Source organism: Amblyomma americanum, chromosome 6, assembly GCF_052857255.1.
Source record: "Amblyomma americanum isolate KBUSLIRL-KWMA chromosome 6, ASM5285725v1, whole genome shotgun sequence".
Taxonomy (NCBI): domain Eukaryota; kingdom Metazoa; phylum Arthropoda; class Arachnida; order Ixodida; family Ixodidae; genus Amblyomma; species Amblyomma americanum.
The window spans coordinates 111,124,472-111,143,810 of NC_135502.1; the positions used below are offsets into that span (position 1 = coordinate 111,124,472).

At 46.4% G+C, this 19,339-nt stretch overlaps 1 protein-coding gene across 1 annotated transcript; it reads left to right on the plus strand.

The window, feature by feature from the left end:
* Positions 1–2,054: 2,054 nt before the first annotated feature.
* Positions 2,055–6,286, plus strand: LOC144094909 (uncharacterized). Its single transcript, XM_077628775.1, has 4 exons — positions 2,055–2,352; positions 3,226–3,354; positions 4,658–4,780; positions 5,768–6,286. Exons 1-4 carry the CDS (start codon positions 2,055–2,057, stop codon positions 6,178–6,180), a joined length of 963 nt encoding a protein of 320 aa, XP_077484901.1. The 3' UTR covers positions 6,181–6,286.
* The last annotated feature ends 13,053 nt before the right edge of the window (positions 6,287–19,339 follow it).

Consider the following 19,339-nt stretch of genomic DNA (forward strand, 5'->3'; position numbering starts at 1 on the left):
CTTAAATTAGCTAGTAAACTTCGTTATTTCTGCTTAAAGTGGCAAGGTTATATTGCAAAATTTATTCGTCAACATAGAGAGCTAGCGTTGTTTTTAATTTTTTTTTTTGGCAATGTAGTACGTAGTATCGAAGCTTTTTCAGTTGACTTGCCCACATTACCTAACTAAACAATGCCATCGCTGTGCATGGTATTGCCACTGAAATCTAGTTAACTTATACGTCATCCAATGCACTAACTGCGACTGTATTTGATGCATGCATTAGAAGTGCGAGAAGCGATTTTTTATGAATATGTAATGCTGGAAATCCGAATCAACGAACTTTCAGGTGCATATTTTTGAGCCGATATTTCGAACGATACTGTCGATTAACAATATTTAAAAAACAGCTGGCATTCGAAGTTGACGGCTATTACTTTGCAATACAACCTTGCCTCTAAGATCAAAGACAGAAAAGTCTATCAAAGTTAATCATTTAACTACTGATGCATTTGAGGTATACGTATTGTCTGCCTTGCTGTACAATCCAGCTCAGAAGACCACACCGATGTAACTAAGTACTTGAAATAAAAATCTGAAAAAGTGACAAAAATCACCCTGTGTATATAATACCACTGTGTAGGAAAAAAATGTATCTGTACCACTCTTTGTCCGCCACATTTCACACACACACACTTAAGGTATGGAATCTGGGTATGGCATTCAGGCTTTTGTTTTTTGATTGGAGAGGGGTATGTTCTGCCTTGGGAATCTATAGTAGCAAGAGGTAAGGCGGAAAAGACCATAACGTTTTGATAAAACATGTTTCACCTTGTTTTATCATTAAATTCTCCTTATTCATATGGCCACATGTGCTGTCGAGGCTATGAGCTTCTATGACGCATGAGCTACGAACGAAGCCGACAGCTTTATTACTACCCACTGGATCTAAACCTCACTTGTGGAGATGAAAGTCTATCTCAAGTTCTTTAATATGTGGCCGTAAAATGATGTGATCACTCAGAAACATGGCGCATAATTGGCTTTACTAGCGTCCTAGAGACTTCTGTTTCCAATGGTACCTGTATGACCGGAAACTCTGCCAACACATGCGCCTCATAAACAATGAGAATGTAGAAGCACCATATGCTCTTTCCACCTAGCAGTACCTGCGACTCCAGCTGATGTACAGTTTTCGATAAAACGAATCTTGCTGCTTTATCATGATGAGGAGCTTGCCAAGAAGGTTTGAGCAGGAATGTGACACCTCACAAAGCTAGAGTTTTATTTCTGGATGGAAACAGGTAAGATTAGTGTTTTTTTTTTTTGCTTAACTTATACTACTCAGAACGTAGCGGATCATTCATGGGACCTGATTTTTTTTTTAACACATCATAGTTCCTTTTGCCCTTGTCGGAGTAGTTGTGCAAGTGTACAACATATATATTTTTGTCTTTCAACTGTAAAAATTAAATATTTAGTTTTTGTGCCTGGTCGTTAGTCGCAGCTTGTGGCTCTTTGTTTCAGGGCTATTGCAGCTATTAATCTTGCAACAGAAACGAAGGTTGAGAAGACAGGCAGAAAGCAACACTGCCTGGCACCGAGAGTTGCTGCAGTCATAACAGCACTCAAAGACTACGACTTTTATATTTTTGGCTTGTGTTGCTCTTTCTAGGACTGCACGTTTCTTTTCGGGAGTAATAAGCCTTTTATTATTGGCATTATAAATGTTGTACTCACAAATAGTTTTGTAGCAGGGTGTTGTAAAGTGACGTCAGCCGCAATCAGACTGCCTTGCAAGCGCTGACGGCACGTGCGTTTATAGTTTGATATCCTTCCCTTGTTCTCCCTTCCCCCTTTCCCCCCTCTCTGTTTCGTATATATACGCTCCGAGCCGGAAGCAATAAAGATTTGATGTTGCAACCTTCGAACGGCGTACTGTCGTATACAGTAAGACACGCCACGTGTGTCGTAACGATGTAACAGTGGCGACGAGGCCGGAAAGAACCCTTGAGGTGAAAAATGATGTAAGCCAGGCAGTTAAGCAGGAAACAGCGGCCGCGGAAATACCGACCATGGCTCATCATCAACTACCGGAATACGATGACCAGTCCGACAACTGGAAGGCCTACATCACGGAGGTAGAAGCCTATTTTGAGGCAACTGGCGTCAGCGACTCGGGAAAGAATAGGATGTTGCTGGTAGCAGCATTGAGTACGCGCACCGTGCAAGTGCTCTCAGGACAGGCTGCACCGAGGAAGCCAAACTCGCTGACGTACGAGGAAGCTGTCAAAGTTTTGGATGCCTACTTCGACCCCAAGCGTCATGAAATAACGGAGAGCTATCGGTTCTTCAATCGCTGCCAGTTGGAAGGTGAGCCCATTCAACAGTTCATCGTTGAAGTTAGCCGGATTACGGATGGCTGTAATTTCGGTGACATGCTAGACCGGATGCTTCGCGACAGAATCGTCTGTGGCGTGAGGTCAAGCGCTATTCAGAAGCAGCTATTAGCGAAAACAGATTTGACGTTGAAGGAGGCTGATACAATTGTCATATCAGCAGAAGCAGCGGAAAACGATACAAAGAAGATGTCTTCTGACATTGAACCCGTACTCAAGGTCAATGCACGACAAGCTGATGAACTGGTGTCAGTATGTGGGCGTTGCGGAAGTAAGAAACACAACAGAAACGCCTGCGGCTGGGCGAAAGCGAGGTGTTACCGCTGTGGTGTGTACGGCCATCTGGCGAAGATGTGCCAAAGCGACGTGCGGAAAGGACGCCCAAAGGCACGTTCACAATGCAGGCAAGGAGAAGCGTTTGCAGTAACAGCGGATGTTACTGAGGAAAATGGAGACGATGCGCACATTTGGACAATAACCGCGCCCTTCAATGGTCGGCTACCACTGCCTATTCTTCGTACTTTCACATGGTGTGGCATTGACGTACCTATGATTGTGGACACCGGCTCACCCGTCTGTGTTGTGTCCAAAGAGATCGTTGAGAAAAACCGTGAACATTTGCCGCAATTAGGACCCGCATTCATTAAACTGTCCTGTTATCTTGGACAACTTCCAGTATTAGGGAAACTGAGTATGTCAGTGTCCTACAACGACAAGGAGGTCAAGAGTTCCTTGATGGTCCTGAACTGTTCAGGTCCGAGCCTTTGTGGACGGGAGTTGATTTCCAAGTTCAATGACGCAGGAACCTCGGTGTTGAACGTATCAGTGCAACAAAACCCTGGTCCAGGAAGCAGCCATACCCCCGCCACGCATGCCGTCCTGTTAGAGTTCAAAGACGTCTTCAGCCCCGAGCTGGGCCTAATTGACGGACACCCTGTTCATCTGAAGCTCAAGGAAGGCGCCATGCCGAAATTTTGTAAGGCCCGTTCCCTTCCATTTGCTTTACGCGACAAAGTTTCGAAAGAGATTGATAGGCTCGTAACGCTTGGAGTACTGTCACCTGTAACGCACGCCGAATGGGCTACTCCCATTGTGCCTGTAATGAAGAAGAACGGCGAGGTTAGAATCTGCGTTGATTTTAAGGTGACCTTGAATCTCGTCTGTGAACTGGAGCAGTACCCGTTGCCAGCTATTGATGACATCTTTGCATGCCTGAACGGTGGGGACTGCTTCAGCACGCTGGATTTAAGAGACGCGTATAACCAAGTCCCCCTCGATGAGGACTCAAGGAAGATGTGCGTAATCAATACACACCGTGGGTTGTTTTGCTAGAACCGACTGCCGTTTGGCATAGCTTCCGCGCCTGCCATCTTCCAGCGGAAAATAGAAACAGTTCTGCAGGGCCTGACAGGTGTTCAGGCTTTCCTTGACGACGTTTTGGTATCAGAAAAACTTGGTAGCACTGACGTATTACGACAAGTACTGCAGCGTTTTCGTGAGCATGGAGGGAAGCTCAGACTTGAGAAATGCAGCTTTCGCCAAGGCGCCCGTGTGCTGTGCGATGTCAGTGCACGTTAAAGATCCCCAGGTGGTCGAAATTATTCCGGAGCCCTCCACTACGGCACTTCTTCCTTCCTTTCTTCTTTCACTCCCTCCTTTCTCCCTTCCCTTAGGGCGGGGTTCAGGTGTCCAATGATATATGAGACAGATACTGCGCCATTTCCTTTCCCCAAAAACCAATTATTATTATTATTATTAAGAGGCAGTGACGTATCTGGGTCATAAAATTGATCGTGAAGGTCTGCATCCGATAGAGAAGCATGTTGAAGCAATCGCGCAAGCCCCCAACCCACAAAATGTTCAGCAGTTGAGGTCGTTTCTGGGCATGATTACATTTTATTCGAAGTTCGTGCCCAACATGTCTTCCGTACTTGCACCGCTGTACAAGTTATTGGAGAACAGCACACGTTGGTTCTGGGGACATGCGCAAGAAGCAGCTTTTCGTGCAGCAAAAAAATGCCTTCGGGAAGCGGCTGTGCTGGCTCACTATGATCCCGAGAGACCCCTCAAGCTAGAGTGTGACGCTTCACAGAACGGAATAGGTGCCGTGCTTTTCCATACATTCGGAAAGGTAAACAAACCTGTCGGGTTCTGTTCTAGGACGCTAACAAGGGCTGAGAAAAATTATTCCCAGCTTGAGAGGGAAGCCCTTGCTCTTGTGTTTGGAGTGTCCAAATTCCGTGATTATCTTGTAGGCCGAGAATTTGTATTGGTCACCGACCACCAGCCGCTCCTGGGCCTGCTGAAGGCGGATCGACCAACTCCAGCATTGGCAGCCGCCAGAATACAGCGCTGGGCGCTGTACTTAGGTGGATTCCGCTATCAGCTTCAATACTCTCCTAGTAAACAACTCCTCAACGCTGATGCCCTTAGTAGACTGCCACAACGGACATCTGAGCCGAAGCCACCAGAAGCGGACCCACCAGACTATCTGCTGGCATTGAGTGTGTTCGATGAGGGAACTGTGTCAGTTGAGGAGCTAAGGCAGTTGAGTGCGGGCGACCCTGCTCTGAGTCAAGTTATGCGATTCACCAAGAACGGTTGGCCGCCCTGCGCGAAAGGCTTGAACACGAGTGTCGCACCTTTTTTTTGACAAGAAATTGGAGCTTTGTTGTTATACTGGGGCCGGCGAGTAGTCGTTCCGATGGAGGCGCGACGTCGCATCTTATACCTTTTGCATGAGACGCACCAGGGATCGTCCGCTATGAAGGTGGTTGCTAGATCGTCATTCTGGTGGCCAGGGTTAGATCGCGAAATAGAGGCAGTGACAGCGTCATGTCAGAGTTGTGTCCAAAACCTGCCCATGCCAGCTACAGCAACGCCAAAAGGCTGGCCCGCTACTGTTGAAAAATGGGCAAGGGCACATATCGATTTTGCGGGACCTATTGCAGGGAACATGATACTCGTGGTCGTGGACGCATACAGTAAGTGGATTGAAGCTGTGCCACTCCGACAAGCAAACGCTTCATGCACAATCAACTGCCTGCGCGGTATCTTCTGCAGATTTGGCGTGCCACGAACCATCGTATCCGATAATGGAACGCAGTTTACCGCTGACGAGTTCGCTACTTTTGTCAAGAGGAACAACATAACGCATCTGCGCACAGCTGTATATCACCCTCAATTGAACGGCCTAGCAGAAAGGGCTGTCAGGACAATTAAGGACGGCCTCAAGAAGATTGGTGAGGGGCGGCTGGAAGATAAAATAAACAAGCTCCTTTTCAATTACAGAAGGACACCTAACCGCTCTGGAAAATCGCCGTCAGAGCTGCTCTTCGGATATAAAATTCGATCCCGTTTAGATACATGTTTCCCTCCTGTACACGCAGGGCCAGTGAACGAAGCAGACGAGTGGCCGCTGCCATTGCCTGAAGCTACCGTGTACGCCCGCAACTTCGGAAGGGGTGAGAAATGGACTCCAGGAATTGTAGAGTCTACAACAGGCTCTCGGATGGTGAGCATTCGAACACCAGCCGGATCAGTAAGACGACATGTTGACCAGGTGCGGGACCGGGAAGATGCGACGCAAGACCAAGAAGCGGCAAAACGAGACTCGAGAACAGGTACTCCTAGCGACTACCCACTGTTGCCGAGAACGCCAGCCGAACAAGGGGGCATAACAGAACCTGAGCATGAACTTCAGCCGGAACTCGCAGGGAGCAACGCTGAACCCGTCAGATCACCCCAAGCCTTGCGGCGCTCTACACGTCAAAGGAAACCAGTACAGCGACTTCACTATTAAGGAAGAAGAGATGTTGTAAAGTGACGTCAGCCGCAATCAGACTGCCTTGCAAGCGCTGACGGCACGTGCGTTTATCGTTTGATATCCTTCCCTTGTTCTCCCTTTCCCCTTTCCCTCCTCTCTGTTTCGTATATATAAGCCCCGAGCCGGAAGCAATAAAGATTCATGTTGCAACCTTCGAACGGCGTACTGTCGTATACAGTAAGACACGCCACGTGTGTCGTAACGATGTAACACAGGGAGACTGCTTAAAACTTAAGGCCCCATGTTTTCACTTTCATTTTAATGAAGTGCTCCTTCATACAAGCTATTTTGTTTTCGGTTCGCAGGCAATGCTACACCATAGAAAATCAGTGTGTTGTGCAAACGTTTCATATTTAGACATTGTTAAATTGGCTGCAGGCAACTTCCCTCGAGCAGTGAATTATCGAACCTCACGCTTTCAATTGTGTAAGCGACGTAAAGAGCGCATTTGTAATTTAATGTGCACTTCTTTAAATGCTTGCAGAAAAGCCGCATTTTGTGGGGAAAAAAATATTGAAAGAAAAGAACAACCAGGCAACAGAACTTTCCATTACTTTGAAACATATATTCTGCAAACAAAAAAGAAAGATGTGTGTAAATTAACAGCAAGCCAAAAACAGAAAACTGAACTATTTTTATTCACTGATTTTCTGTACATGATAGAAAAGAAACACTGTAAAATAACAGAATCGCTGAAAACAGAAAGTGAATTTCACAGACCTTTTGCAAGCTTTCAGTAAATAATGATGAAGAAAAGTATGAAAATCACAGACTTACTTCGAAACAGAAAATGGAACTTTAAAGAAGTTTCACAGTGATTTTCGGTAAATAATAAAAAAGTGACATTGTAAAATTAGTGTTTAGAATTTCGAAAATGCGGTGGCCCTCGGCGGTCGCCGAAAAAATTTCGCCGATATCACGCCAATAGATATGCTTTCAAAACCTTGCAGGCAAATCCCAACAAAGTTGGCCGTTATCATGCCAATACAGATGCGCTTTCGAGAAACTTGCAGGCAAAGCAACCTTTGCAGTGCACGTAGCCCGCCGAAATAGCCAAAGTTTGTTCGGCCACAGCGCCAAAGGTAATCGTGCTTTCGAAATTATGCAAACCGGTATGGCTATTACTTACGGTGGGCTACACGCCTCTCAATAATTAAGCAGCGCAATAGTAATGGTTAAACATTTAACTATTCAATATTAGTTAACCAACTAGCTGCTAGTTATCACACCTTAGCTATATTCTGATACACTTCACTGCTGGCCATGCTATTCCGAAAAAAAGCGCTGTTCTAACTCGAAAACCTTGTGAGGAGCAAAACCGCAAAAGAGGACTGGACTGAGACAGGCGACAACAAAGGGCGGGCCTCAGTCCTGTCCTGTCTTGCGGTTTTGCTCTTCACGATGTCCTGCCAACTGGCCTAACACCAAATCCTTCTAAGTAACTCGAAAAGGCTATTTTTTTTAAATTGTGCAAGGCCTTCGGCCGCAAACCGCACATTGTGATGCTTTCTGAGCTCAACCTACCCTCGTGGACGAGTGTCCCGGATACACTATTCCTACAATTTAGACAAAGTGGTTGTTTACCTTTTAAGCCTCATCATTGTCTCCCGCTTCACACATTGGACCGCGGGATAAGTATTTCTTGTTGTTTATCGAGAGTTATTTGTGCATGTCATTATCAGTCTCCTCAGACAAAGAACGCGAGCTCAAGCCAGATAAAGAAGCCTGGTGCTTGGCGCCGTTAGCTGTGGCCTCCTGCCGTCAAAGGACATCGTGCCGAAAGAGAAGAGAGGACGTTCGAAAGATAATTACAGTTTAAAGACACGTAAGTTACCAATCTCCTTACCCTTACAAGGTAGGATTACTAGACAAATTATATAACATTTCATCTGTTTATTTGCTGTGATCACCGGTGTTCTATAGCGACCACTTTCAAAACTTCCTAAACGTGTGCTCGAAATAGAAAATCTTTTGAGGAACACACCCTCAGCCGCGGCGGATGTCAGTTCACTAGGAAATTCTATAGATTAGCTGGGTCATAAGCTAAGGTTTAATAACTGTCTTTTCATTAGCTCGCTATGAAGGTAAGTGGACCCACAAGGTTAATTTGCCTACCTCTGCCTCACTTTGAATTGCACTATCCTGTTTTGGTTTCCATTATCATTTCATCGTTTGGGTTGAACGCCTTTGGTTGGCACAGTGTGGTCATTAAAAACATATGTATTGTGGTGAATGAATGATTACACCAGCTTACATGTGCAGCTTTTAATTCTCGACGCTTAACTGAAGGAATGATAAGGAACGCTTTTGGAGTAACTTTCTTTTCACAAACAAAAAAATGAAACGTGGTCCATTCCCGGCCTTTGCAACGAACACGTATACTTGCATGTCGTTTGGGACCTAACGTTTCCCACCTTCTTTGATTCAGTTGCCGGTGCAGTCGGAGCTGACGACAGACGCTACCCCAAGCGTGCCGTCAAGGAAGTCAGCTTCGCGGAGGACGCCGAAGACAGCCGCCAGGGGTCATCCGGCCAGCCCTGGTGAGTGGGCGGGTTCCCGGGGGAAGCCCGCTTATTTAGTTATTCCCTGTGCACCTCAAATATCCGTAAAAGCGATATCAAGAGAGGGGTATTCAGTGAGACCAGAAAGCACGTGACGGACCCATAGCCATAAAGAGCTGGGCGGCAGTACATTAAAAGCGAGGTCTAAACCAATCGGGAGCATAAACGACAAATTATTGCGGGATCTTTTGGAACTAAAGGTGTGAATGGAAAAATAAAAGCATTAAGTGTTGAGGTGCATGTCCATGTATGCCTGTGCTCTTTGGCTGTTACCTAAAGGTGAGCCTATAATGGCACAGTAAGGCATTGCGAGATGAAACTGAAGACTAAGCAAACTTTCCTCAGGGGTATTCACTCTGTAAAAGAACTTCTTGAGCTGAATTTGTCGCTGGAGTGACACTTTCTCGCCGTATGTGGACGAGACTCAAACTGGAGGTGCTGGATTGCAATTGGAAATTTTCCAGCTGAAAGCAAGAAATGTTCTAGCTGGACACGATTTCCGGTTTAATAATATAGCTACAAACATGTAGTTCTAGCTGGAATTGGACATTTCCAGCTGAAAGGCATGATTTGATGTTCAATCATTTATTTATTACAAGATACCTAAAGGGCCCTTGGGAGGGGGCTTTACATGAGAGTGCTACAAAGGACCAACTTCTTGCTTCCGACAGAAGCTATATTACTGCTTTCAGCCAATGTTCTGCAGAGACTTTCCCTGAAACAGTCCGTTAGCAGACATATGCTAATAAAGCAAAAATAATAAAGATGTCTTGCTACCCAGCTAAGAATCAGCAGAGCTTTGGGCAGTTGCATGGCTGTAAGTTCTCAAATATTAATAACTAGGGATTATGAACGGTTTGACGTTTTAGATGATGGGATTGCTGTTTTGTTTTCTGTAATAGAATGTTGTAGGAGACACTTGATTAGGCTACAGCTTAAATGTTTTTTTTTCTTTGGCACGGAATTGTAAAGTTCTGTCAGAACCGCTGTATTCGATTCTATGCAACAAGCCACGCTTGCAGCAACTATCTTGTTATGAAATGCAGCCTCACCCGAGACGTCTTCCAGTGGGTCCCGCTACCTGAGACGGCAGCGAAAAGCGATCAAGTACATGGAATGTGAGGAAAACTCAAACGAGGAATACCTGTGTGAGTTGTCTTCAAAAACCGGTTCCTGGCTTGCAGAACGATGATGGGAAATGCGTGCTTCGTTGTAAATGAGCCTTTAAGCAGAGCTATATAGTAAGTAATGAACATTAGAAATGCAGTATGGTTTGTCTACAACGTCAGGTGCTCTTGGCTACTTACATGCTCCACACTAGGAGCGGCCAGTTAGACAACGTCTTACAATGCTAATGTCTAGCGTACAGAAGGCGTCCTGTTAAGGTTTCATTTTATCATGGCATAATGAGCCTTGGACACCCAGACGCGCATATTTCAGGCGCAGTTTGAGGGCCCTTCAGTCGGCGAGCATTGCATACAAAATATCAGCATCCTCGCACCCTTTCTGAAACCACAGCCTGGATACTCTGTAGTTTGCGATGACTGCGGAATGGACTACACCCTGGCGACTGCCCCGAACACGGACCATTGACCCACGTCAAGGACGTGGAGGTGAGTGCCAGGCACTTGTACTTTGGATGGTGATCATACAACACTGTCTTCAAACTGCGTTCGCGCCGATGAAAACTTCTACAGCGAACTTGCCCAGCGGAGACAGTGGTGCTTAAAGACCATGCGTTCATCTTAATGGAGCTCTTGACTATGGCAATTCCCTCTCCCTCCTTTTACCGCTTGTTGCATTCTTGCCCTGACAGCGTGGTTCGGGTTCCGGCCTTGAGCGACACTGTTAACTGCGCCTTTCCTTTTTGACCTCACCAGCATACACCACGTGCACGCCTTTTTATGATTTCAGCTCGTTTCAAAGACTACCACAGTCAAGCGAACGCAAATGAAAACAATTGTAGAGTCAAGAACTTCAGGTCCAGAGAATATGAAAAGTGTAATCTGTGCATTTCCAGTGCTATAAAAAACATTAGCCACTGGCATTGCAGGGAGCCTCAAACTGAAACGCTGTTTGCAGGTGGAGGCCGGGGACCCGCTTGTTGCCAACAAAATTCTCCCCGAGGGCATGTCCATCTGCCGCTATACTATTAAAGGGGCCCAGTACGGAGTGCTCGCCCTGAAACCACATCCCAGGAGGGTCTACTTTGGTCCATACGAGGGTTTCAACGTGGAGGACAACGCAGAGGACAACGGCTACACCTGGCAGGTGCATCGGACACAGGACCTCTTAAGAACCATTGAGGCAGTGGTTACAGAACTTGTCTTTGTACTTAGCGACAGCTGTTAGATAGTTACAATATATATATATATTCACTCATTGGCCTACTTCCGTCAGATGCATGCAAAGGAACTGTTCACGCCTTGTACCTTACAGGTACAAGGCGTGATGTATCGCCTGATGTACGTTTGAAATGCTCGATACGAATCTCTCTCGGCATGATCTTTCATTTACGGAAGGAAGTACAGTAAAACCTCGTTAATTCGAAATCGCTTAATTCGAACTGCCGGTTAATTCGAACTGACGGCCGGGTCCCGGCAAAGCCCTGTGTATTTCAATGGGTCAAAACTCCCGATAATTCGAATATGCCGGTATCCACGTCGGTTAATTCGAACTAGGCGCCGATGGCTGGCATTGCTCCTCGCATATAGAAGTCACCTCGTAGCAAATACAATGCGCTGAAAATAAAAAAAAAATGCAGAATGATGAGAAAAAAAATAAGCCAGCACGAATGTCAGCACGCACGAGGTGAGACGTGAATTTCGTTGCCCGAACCAACCCTCCGGTGCATGCCGTAGCAGGTTTTCGCTGCCGGAGCGTCGAAGCATTGGCTTGTCTATTTTTGGCTGACGCGCGGTCACGCGGGTAGGATGGATGGATGGATGGATGGATACGGCTGAACCCTTTACATCGGGCGGTGGCTCAAGCCACCTAGCCATGTCTTGTGAAATTTTACTCCTGTCTTGCTTTTAGCCACCAATCAGATAACCTTCGCTTGGTTACTTCTAACCTCTTAAAATCCACTTTCCCCTCACTATCCCTAAACCCCAATGCCTTGGGTAAGTCAGCCCCGCTGCCTTCCACTGTAGGGTGAAGCCCTTTACAGAAAAGTATCAAGTGTTCAGCCGTTTCCTCCTCCTCTCCGCACGCAATGCACAAAGTGTCTATCTCCTGGTACCTGACTCTATACGTCTTAGTCCGCAAAACTCCAGTCCTGGCCTCAAACAGCAAAGAACTTCCCCTACAATTATCATAGATATTTTCCTTGACAATTTCCTGTTTAAAGGTCCGGTATGTTTCCAGTGCCGATTTCGTCAGCATCCCTGTTTTCCACAACGCTCTCTCTGTTCCTTTAACCTTTTTCTTAACCGATAATTGCTGATTTGCCCCCTTACTTCTGTCCAGATATTTGCTTGTCAATTTTCTAGTTCGCTTTCTCCATTTCGTGTCAACATTCTTTATATACAGGTATCTGAAAACTTTCCTAGCCCACCGCTTTTCCTCCATCCTTCTCAATCGAACCTCAAATGCTATCTTACTGCTAGCCTCTCTGCTCTCGAAAGACGCCCATCCCATATCCCCCTGTACCCCCTGATTTGGTGTATTGCCATGTGCTCCCAAAGCTAACCTCCCTACTCCCCGTTGCCTAATTTCCAGCCTTGCTTGAACATCTGGCCTCATACACAGGACCGCATTCCCGAAGGTCAGGCTAGGGACCGTCACCCCTTTCCAGATCCCTCTTACCACCTCATACCTATTGTAATTCCACAGTGCCCTATTTTTCATGACAGCTGCATTCCTACTAGCTTTATTCATTACATATTTTTCATGCTCTGTCAGATACTCAGCACTGTTATTTATCCACACCCCAAGATACTTGTACTCATTCACTACTTTTAGCACGAACTCCTGTATTCTATGCTCGCCGCCCTCTTCATTAAATATCATGACAGCAGATTTTTCCTTACTATACTTGAAGCCTAATCTATCTCCCTCTGTACTGCATATGTCTAACAGCTTCTGCAGGTCTTCCTTGTTGTCAGCCATTATCACTATATCGTCCGCGTATATTAGTCCCGGTAATGTCTGTTTAATCAATTCCCCTTGCTTGAAAAAAGATAGGTTGAAGCCTAGTCCACTCCCCTCTAGCTTGGCTTCCAAACCTTGCAGGTACAATATGAACAACAAAGGGGACAGAGGACATCCTTGTCTAAGCCCCCGCTGTATCTCTACAGGCCCTGATACATTTTTTTCCCATTTTATGAGCACTCTGTTACCTCTATATATATCTTTTAAAAGATTAATTACTCCATTTTCCACATCCAATGTGCCCAATATGTCCCACAAATGCTCCTGAGTAACGTTGTCATAGGCTCCCCTAATATCCAGAAATGCTAGCAATAAGGGCCTATGTTCCTTTTCCGCAATTTCTATACACTGTGTCAATGAAAATAGATTGTCCTCCAACCTCCTTTGTTTCCGGAACCCATTCTGTAGTTCCCCTAACACCCCCTCGTTCTCCACCCAAGCCTGCAGTCTATCCTTTATAATTTGCATCACCACCCTGTAAACCACAGATGTCACTGTTATGGGGCGATAGTTACTTACGTCTGCTTTGTCCCCCTTTCCCTTATATATCATGTTCATTCTACTTAATCGCCATTCATCGGGGACTTTCTCATCCACTATCATTTTGTTCACTACCTGTATTAATGTTTGCTTGGATTTTGGTCCTAACTTCTTTATCAACATAATCGGGATCCCATCTGGTCCGGTTGATGTGCCACTAGGAACCTTCTTCTCTGCCCTTTCCCACTCTCCTTGCTCAAGTGAAGCTATTGCTGTAACCGGTCTATCCTCCTTCGATAAACTATGTACCACGTGCTTTGCTGAAAATTTTTCCGTCATCCTTGTTCCTATGTGTTTTATTGCTTCATCCCCTTCTAGTCGAATACCCTCATCTGTAACAATAAACCTTTGTTCTAGCCTAGTTTTATTACTCATTGCATTTAGATGTTTCCAGAATTTTTGGGCTGCTTTTCTATCCTTTTTATTTACTTTTGACATCCATTGGGCACCCTTTCTTCTAATTTTCTCATTAATCAAATAGGATGCGTCCCTTCTACACTTTATGAAGGTATCCCATTTTCTGTCTACTTCGGGTTTTGGTTCCCCCCTCTTCTTGGAATATCTGTGTTCTCTGGATGCTTCCTTGCGCTTTTCTATTGCCCTCTTGACCTCCTCATCCCACCAACTCTTGGGTTTGCGTCTTTTCCCTTTTAACTTTACTCGCACCTTAGCTAGCTCTAGCTCCAGTAATCGAGTTAATTTGGTATAAGTCCATTCTGTTTCACTATCCTCAAAAATTACTTTCTCGATTCTTTTGGCTGCTACTTCCAATTGCTTTTCTGAGTAAAAATTTCCCCCTGATTGTTCATCTCGCTTCAGTCCTACATTGCTTTTTCCTCTGAAGCTCAACTTGATACGCTTGTGGTCACTACCTAGACTTCTGGAACCATCTTCATCTATGCTCATTACCCCTAATCTGTTATACATCCTCTGTGACATTAGTGCATAATCTATCGTCGAGTGCAGACTCCCCGCCTCCCATGTTATGAGCCCTTCACACTTCTCGGTGCTGTTGCATACAACTAAATCATGCCTGTCACACATGTCCTGCAGCATGCTTCCTGTCGAATCCGTGTACCCATCCAGGTCTTCTATGTGTGCATTCATGTCACCTAATATAATTATCTCGCCCTGTCCTCCTAGCTCATCAATGTCGCTTGCAATACATTCTAACATTTTCCTGTTTTCCTCTCTGGCATTGACCCCTGTCCACAGGTATACAAAGCCAAGGAGTGTTAGCTTGCCTGCCACTGTTCCTTTTAGCCATAAATGTTCCCTGCATCCCAGTCTAACCCTTTGAAAATTCATACTTTTATGAATGAATGCCCCAATTCCACCTCCCTTTCTGCTGCCCTCTGTTCTATTGCAATATTCCCATGCGTAGTCTGGGTTACAGGGTGGTTGCTCTATGTCTCTAAGATGTGTTTCCGCTAAACCATATACCATTAATTCCTCCTGTCTTAACTGTTCTTCTATTTCCTCCCATTTCAGTCTATTCCTGCCACCTTGCATGTTAATGAAACCTATATCTGAATTAACTTGGCCCTGGCGCTTGCGTCTCTTTCTTCCCCTATGGTTCCATTGTCCGTTTGATCTTAATTCTTCCTTCTCTACACTGGTTCCATCAGAGCTCTGGGTCCCCCCAAAAAAGCTGTTGCCTGGCGACCTATCCTACTACCCACCTTCTTGCCAGTGGCACCACCGTAGTGGATGCCATCCTGTGCAAAAGGGTGGGGCCTAACCTCATACACTTCCCTGTTCACCTCCATCACCTCGTATCTTAGTCGTCGACTCAATAGCCTAATTACCCGATTAGTCTCCACGACCCTCCTTTCCGTTTCGCGAGCCTGTCTCTGGACCTCTGGGATTGTGCATATGGTCACATGCACACTCCCAGAGGCCTCTCTAAGCCTACGCATCCCCACCTCCAACTGCGTCTCAAGATTCTGGCTCCTCCCCTGCAGTACATCATTGAGACCAGCATGGATGACCACAAGGTGTTCGCCATCCATGCTGCCCACCACCACCTCCCGGGCTCTGGCCATTGCATCCACCATGCACTTTCCCGACTGAGCCTCCACCTGCACCCGCCTGTCTGCCCTCACTGCCGTCAGAACGCCTCCCTCAACCCTCGCTATATTCGAGTCCCCGACCACAAGAACTCTCCTGCGCCCCAAACGTTCGCTTCCTAATTCCATCTGTTGGCCTCCGGATCACTCTAGCTGCCTCTCCTGCCGCTGTACGCTATTGTCGCGAGTTTCCATGCCCGCTTTAACCTTTTTCATTGCGTTCTCATTTTTCTCACTCGATGCTCGCTGCACTACAGCACTGTACGATTGACGAGCCTCGTCCCCCGCCTGACACTTCTCCGAACTGGGGTGCCCAGCCGGCCGCGACCTGAGCGCTTCAACCTGTTTTTCTAGTTGGATCCGCTTTTCCCGCTCTTCTTTAATCTCGCCCACCATTCGCTTCAACAGGGCGGCATTATTCTTCTCCTTTTTAATCAAATCGGCGACCTGGGCTTCCAGCTTAATCCGTGCCTCTCGTTCGACCTGCCAGTCCGCATTAAGTGCATTAAACCCAGCTTCCCATTCCCCTTTTAACGCATGAACGGCGTCCCCAAACCGCCACCCTACCGCGGGCGCCGCCTATGCTCCGGCCACGGTGGCTCCGGCGCAAGCCGTTGCAGCAGGTCAACTAAAGGACTACCTTGCCGATTACTCGCTCAGCGATGTGTTCAATGCAGATGAAACCGCGCTTTATTTTAAGTTGCTGCCGAACAAGACTGTCAGTTACAAAGGCGACACGTGTTCAGGCGGGAAGAGAAGCAAGGGAAGAGTGACGGTGTTGGTGTGCGCAAACGCGACTGGCACGGAACGGTGCCGCTTGCTTTTGGCAAAGCAGCGAAGTTAAGCGATGCCGAGATTATTGAAGCGGCCTGCGGTGACCAGATGCCGCACAACTCGGGCGCGGGGAGCACAGCTGACAGCGACGACGAGTCCGACGGAGGCGACGATCCATTGCCACCCCCGAGTGCATGTGAAACAGCGTCAGCACTCGATCTGGCTGCGCGCTACTTCTCCGCCGATGATAATTCGGACGCTGCGTTGGAGCTGTTGGGCAAGTTGCAGACGATGCTTGTCGAGTCACGGCAAAGGAAACGAAAACAAATGCGCATCACCGATTATTTTTCTCTTTGATATGCTTTGCCAATCTGCTGTTAATAAACATGTTTTTGAAGCATAGTGTCATATTTAATCATTAAGCTTGCTGCTTACGCAAATGCATTTTGATGTTAGCTCCAACCGCATAAACAAATTAACTTTATTTCCTTCGACATTCGGGCTCTATGATTTTAATTCGCGCAATCGCCCGCCGCAAATGTGTAGTAGTGCGTAGTAAGAGATAACGATCTCAGATATGCCTGTTTTAGCTTCGGCCCGTGCTGCCGGGCGTGATGGCCGCTTTTTTTAGCGCCCGCTCGTTAATTCAAACTCCGCTTAATTCGAACAATTTTCCGGTCCCCCTCGAGTTCGAATTAACGAGGTTTTAATGTACGTCCACAGTCTTTGTGTTAGCGAAATATCTGCCTTACTGAAAAAGCACGGCAAACAGTTTTTTTAACGGTGTTGTGTGCAGCGCACTTTGGTTGAATTCAGCTTCGCAAGTCATCACTGTGAACATTGTTGCTGTCTTCTACATTATAGCTTTAGGCTAAGATTGGCCAAAACCATGCTTACAGCATTCTTTTGGAAAATTCCTTCGATTTTTCACTCTTTCAGCATTCTTCATGACATTTGTTGGCGCAAAATGACTCTTATTGCGTACGTCATAGAAATGAAATGTTCGCAAGACTGGTCAGTTTCTTTGCACTCGAGGAACAGAATGTGGTGCTCAGGAGCACAGCCCTTAAGGAATGAACCTCATTCGCTTTGTAGCTATGCACTGACAATCCTCACACGAACTTTAACTTGCAAAGCAGGTAATATTATTGACTGGAGGTTACAAAGACTCGAACCACATTTCGCGATCTTTGTTTCGTTCTGATATCTTTTGGTTCTCTCATTGGGGTCGTCCACAAAGGCATAGGTCATTGGGAAGTCATTACCAATGACAAGGGACTAAAAGAAATCTTCTAAACGAAATGTAGTAAATATACGACCCCTTTTTATAGTAGCTTCCAGCAGGCTTGCGATGGCCAGGGGAGACGAAAGAAAGAAAGCTTCACAAATATGTCAGATAGTTTCATGGCGTCCCTAAGCTAAAGGTGGGGACAGAACGCCAAGGCGATGTTCTTCCCGGCTTGTCCGCAGGTTCGCAAGGATGGGGAGGTGTTCCTGGTAGGCGGTCGTCCGCTGGACAGATCCATCTTGATGCGATACGTGAACTGCGCGGCCAGTCCGCAGGCGCAGAACCCGGTGGCCTTCATGCGTTACAGCAACGTATACATGCCGGACACCCAAGGCCGTGGGCGCTGGCAAGGAGCTCTGTGCACATTAGATCGCCATGTGGTCGAAATTTATTTGGACTTCTCTACACCATCTCTTTCTCTTATTTTACTCCATCTTTCATACCTTCCCTCTTGGTATGGTTTTGATGCCCACTGAAAAGTCAGTGCGCCCTTTCCTTCTCTCAAAACCAATTAAAAAATTTTTTTTTTCTCGCTTTATTTTTGGCATACTTCCTGGCTACGTTTAACTGCAAAGGAAATATATCCAAGGTGCTAGGCTGTAGGGCACAGTATAGAGCATGTGCTAACTACAACCTGTAAGGCACAGTACAGAGCATGTGCTAACTACAACGGTGAACACTGTAAGAAAGGAATGAGCATTTTCAGCTGGCTGTATCTTGAAAGGACGATAATGCTGCATGACTAGGACAATCTCCTAGTAGAAAAGAAGCCGCATCTGCCCCAGCCTGACGCTAACATATGCCATGAGAGTGTAAGCTACTGATCACAAATTTTAAATTCACTAGAGCAAGTTTGGTGGTTCTCGGAGCTTCGCCTGCTGGCAGGTCGAAAGTTGGCAGCGTCTGTGGTCCTACCTTACCTGAAGCACCTTGTGATGTTGCGACCACCGGGACGCTTTGTACACAACTGTGTGCTGCTCTGTTGCAGGCATGTACACAAACAGTTTGCTTTTTTTTTTTTTGGTCCACATAGATAATTTATGGAAGGCTTCATCTGTAGTAGAAGTGCCCAGTGGCACCTAAAGAGTTTGAGCAACAGCTGTCTTTATTAAGTTAATTTTAAGCTTCACTTTCCTGTTTGGTATCCATTTGCAAGAGCTGTGGCTTGTGCCTTCCTGAGGTTACAGTAGTCCCTGTTCTACCATTTACATGACCTCTCCACATTGTTGATTGCTGCTTGTAGGGTCTGTGATGGAGTTGTAGGCCAGCATTTACTCGGCAACTGAACGTACCTATTGCGGCATTCCTGTTGGTTTGTTACAACTCATTTAAGTCTCTGAACTGGCTACTACGGTGCTACTCCTTATCTAGCCAGGACAAACTGCTGGCACATGTGTCTATTTCATTCTTATGTAATTACAAGCTGGTGTAGTAGTTGCCACTTGCCCTGCACCATCCAAAATGCCAGACGGCCTCAACGGTTCATGTCACGACGGACCAAATTTACAACCAGAGGGGAAGTTATCTTACTTGCTACTTAGTTCGTTCAGTTCATTCCATTGTGTGCTCAAGGGCAATGGCCAACTCCCAGACAACAAAGAAGGGGCAGTGATAGCTGTGTGCTCTTGTGCTCCCACTCCACTCGCATAAGCACGCCTTTTCCAGGTTCCACCTACATCGCATGACAAGTAGCAGGTTCTCAAGAGCACCCTCTCTGGCATGCGCGTTTGTTACGACTCTGGCCTACCGGG

What these genes read in the sequence shown, in the direction of transcription:
- LOC144094909 (XM_077628775.1), top strand. Translation starts at nt 2,055, where the DNA reads ATGGCTCATCATCAACTACCGGAATACGATGACCAGTCCGACAACTGG. An exon ending in CAATCGCTGCCAGTTGGAAG is followed by an intron (nt 2,353 to 3,225) that starts GTGAGCCCATTC and finishes ACCCTGGTCCAG; the next exon opens with GAAGCAGCCATACCCCCGCC. An exon ending in TCAGCTTCAATACTCTCCTA is followed by an intron (nt 4,781 to 5,767) that starts GTAAACAACTCC and finishes CTGTACACGCAG; the next exon opens with GGCCAGTGAACGAAGCAGAC.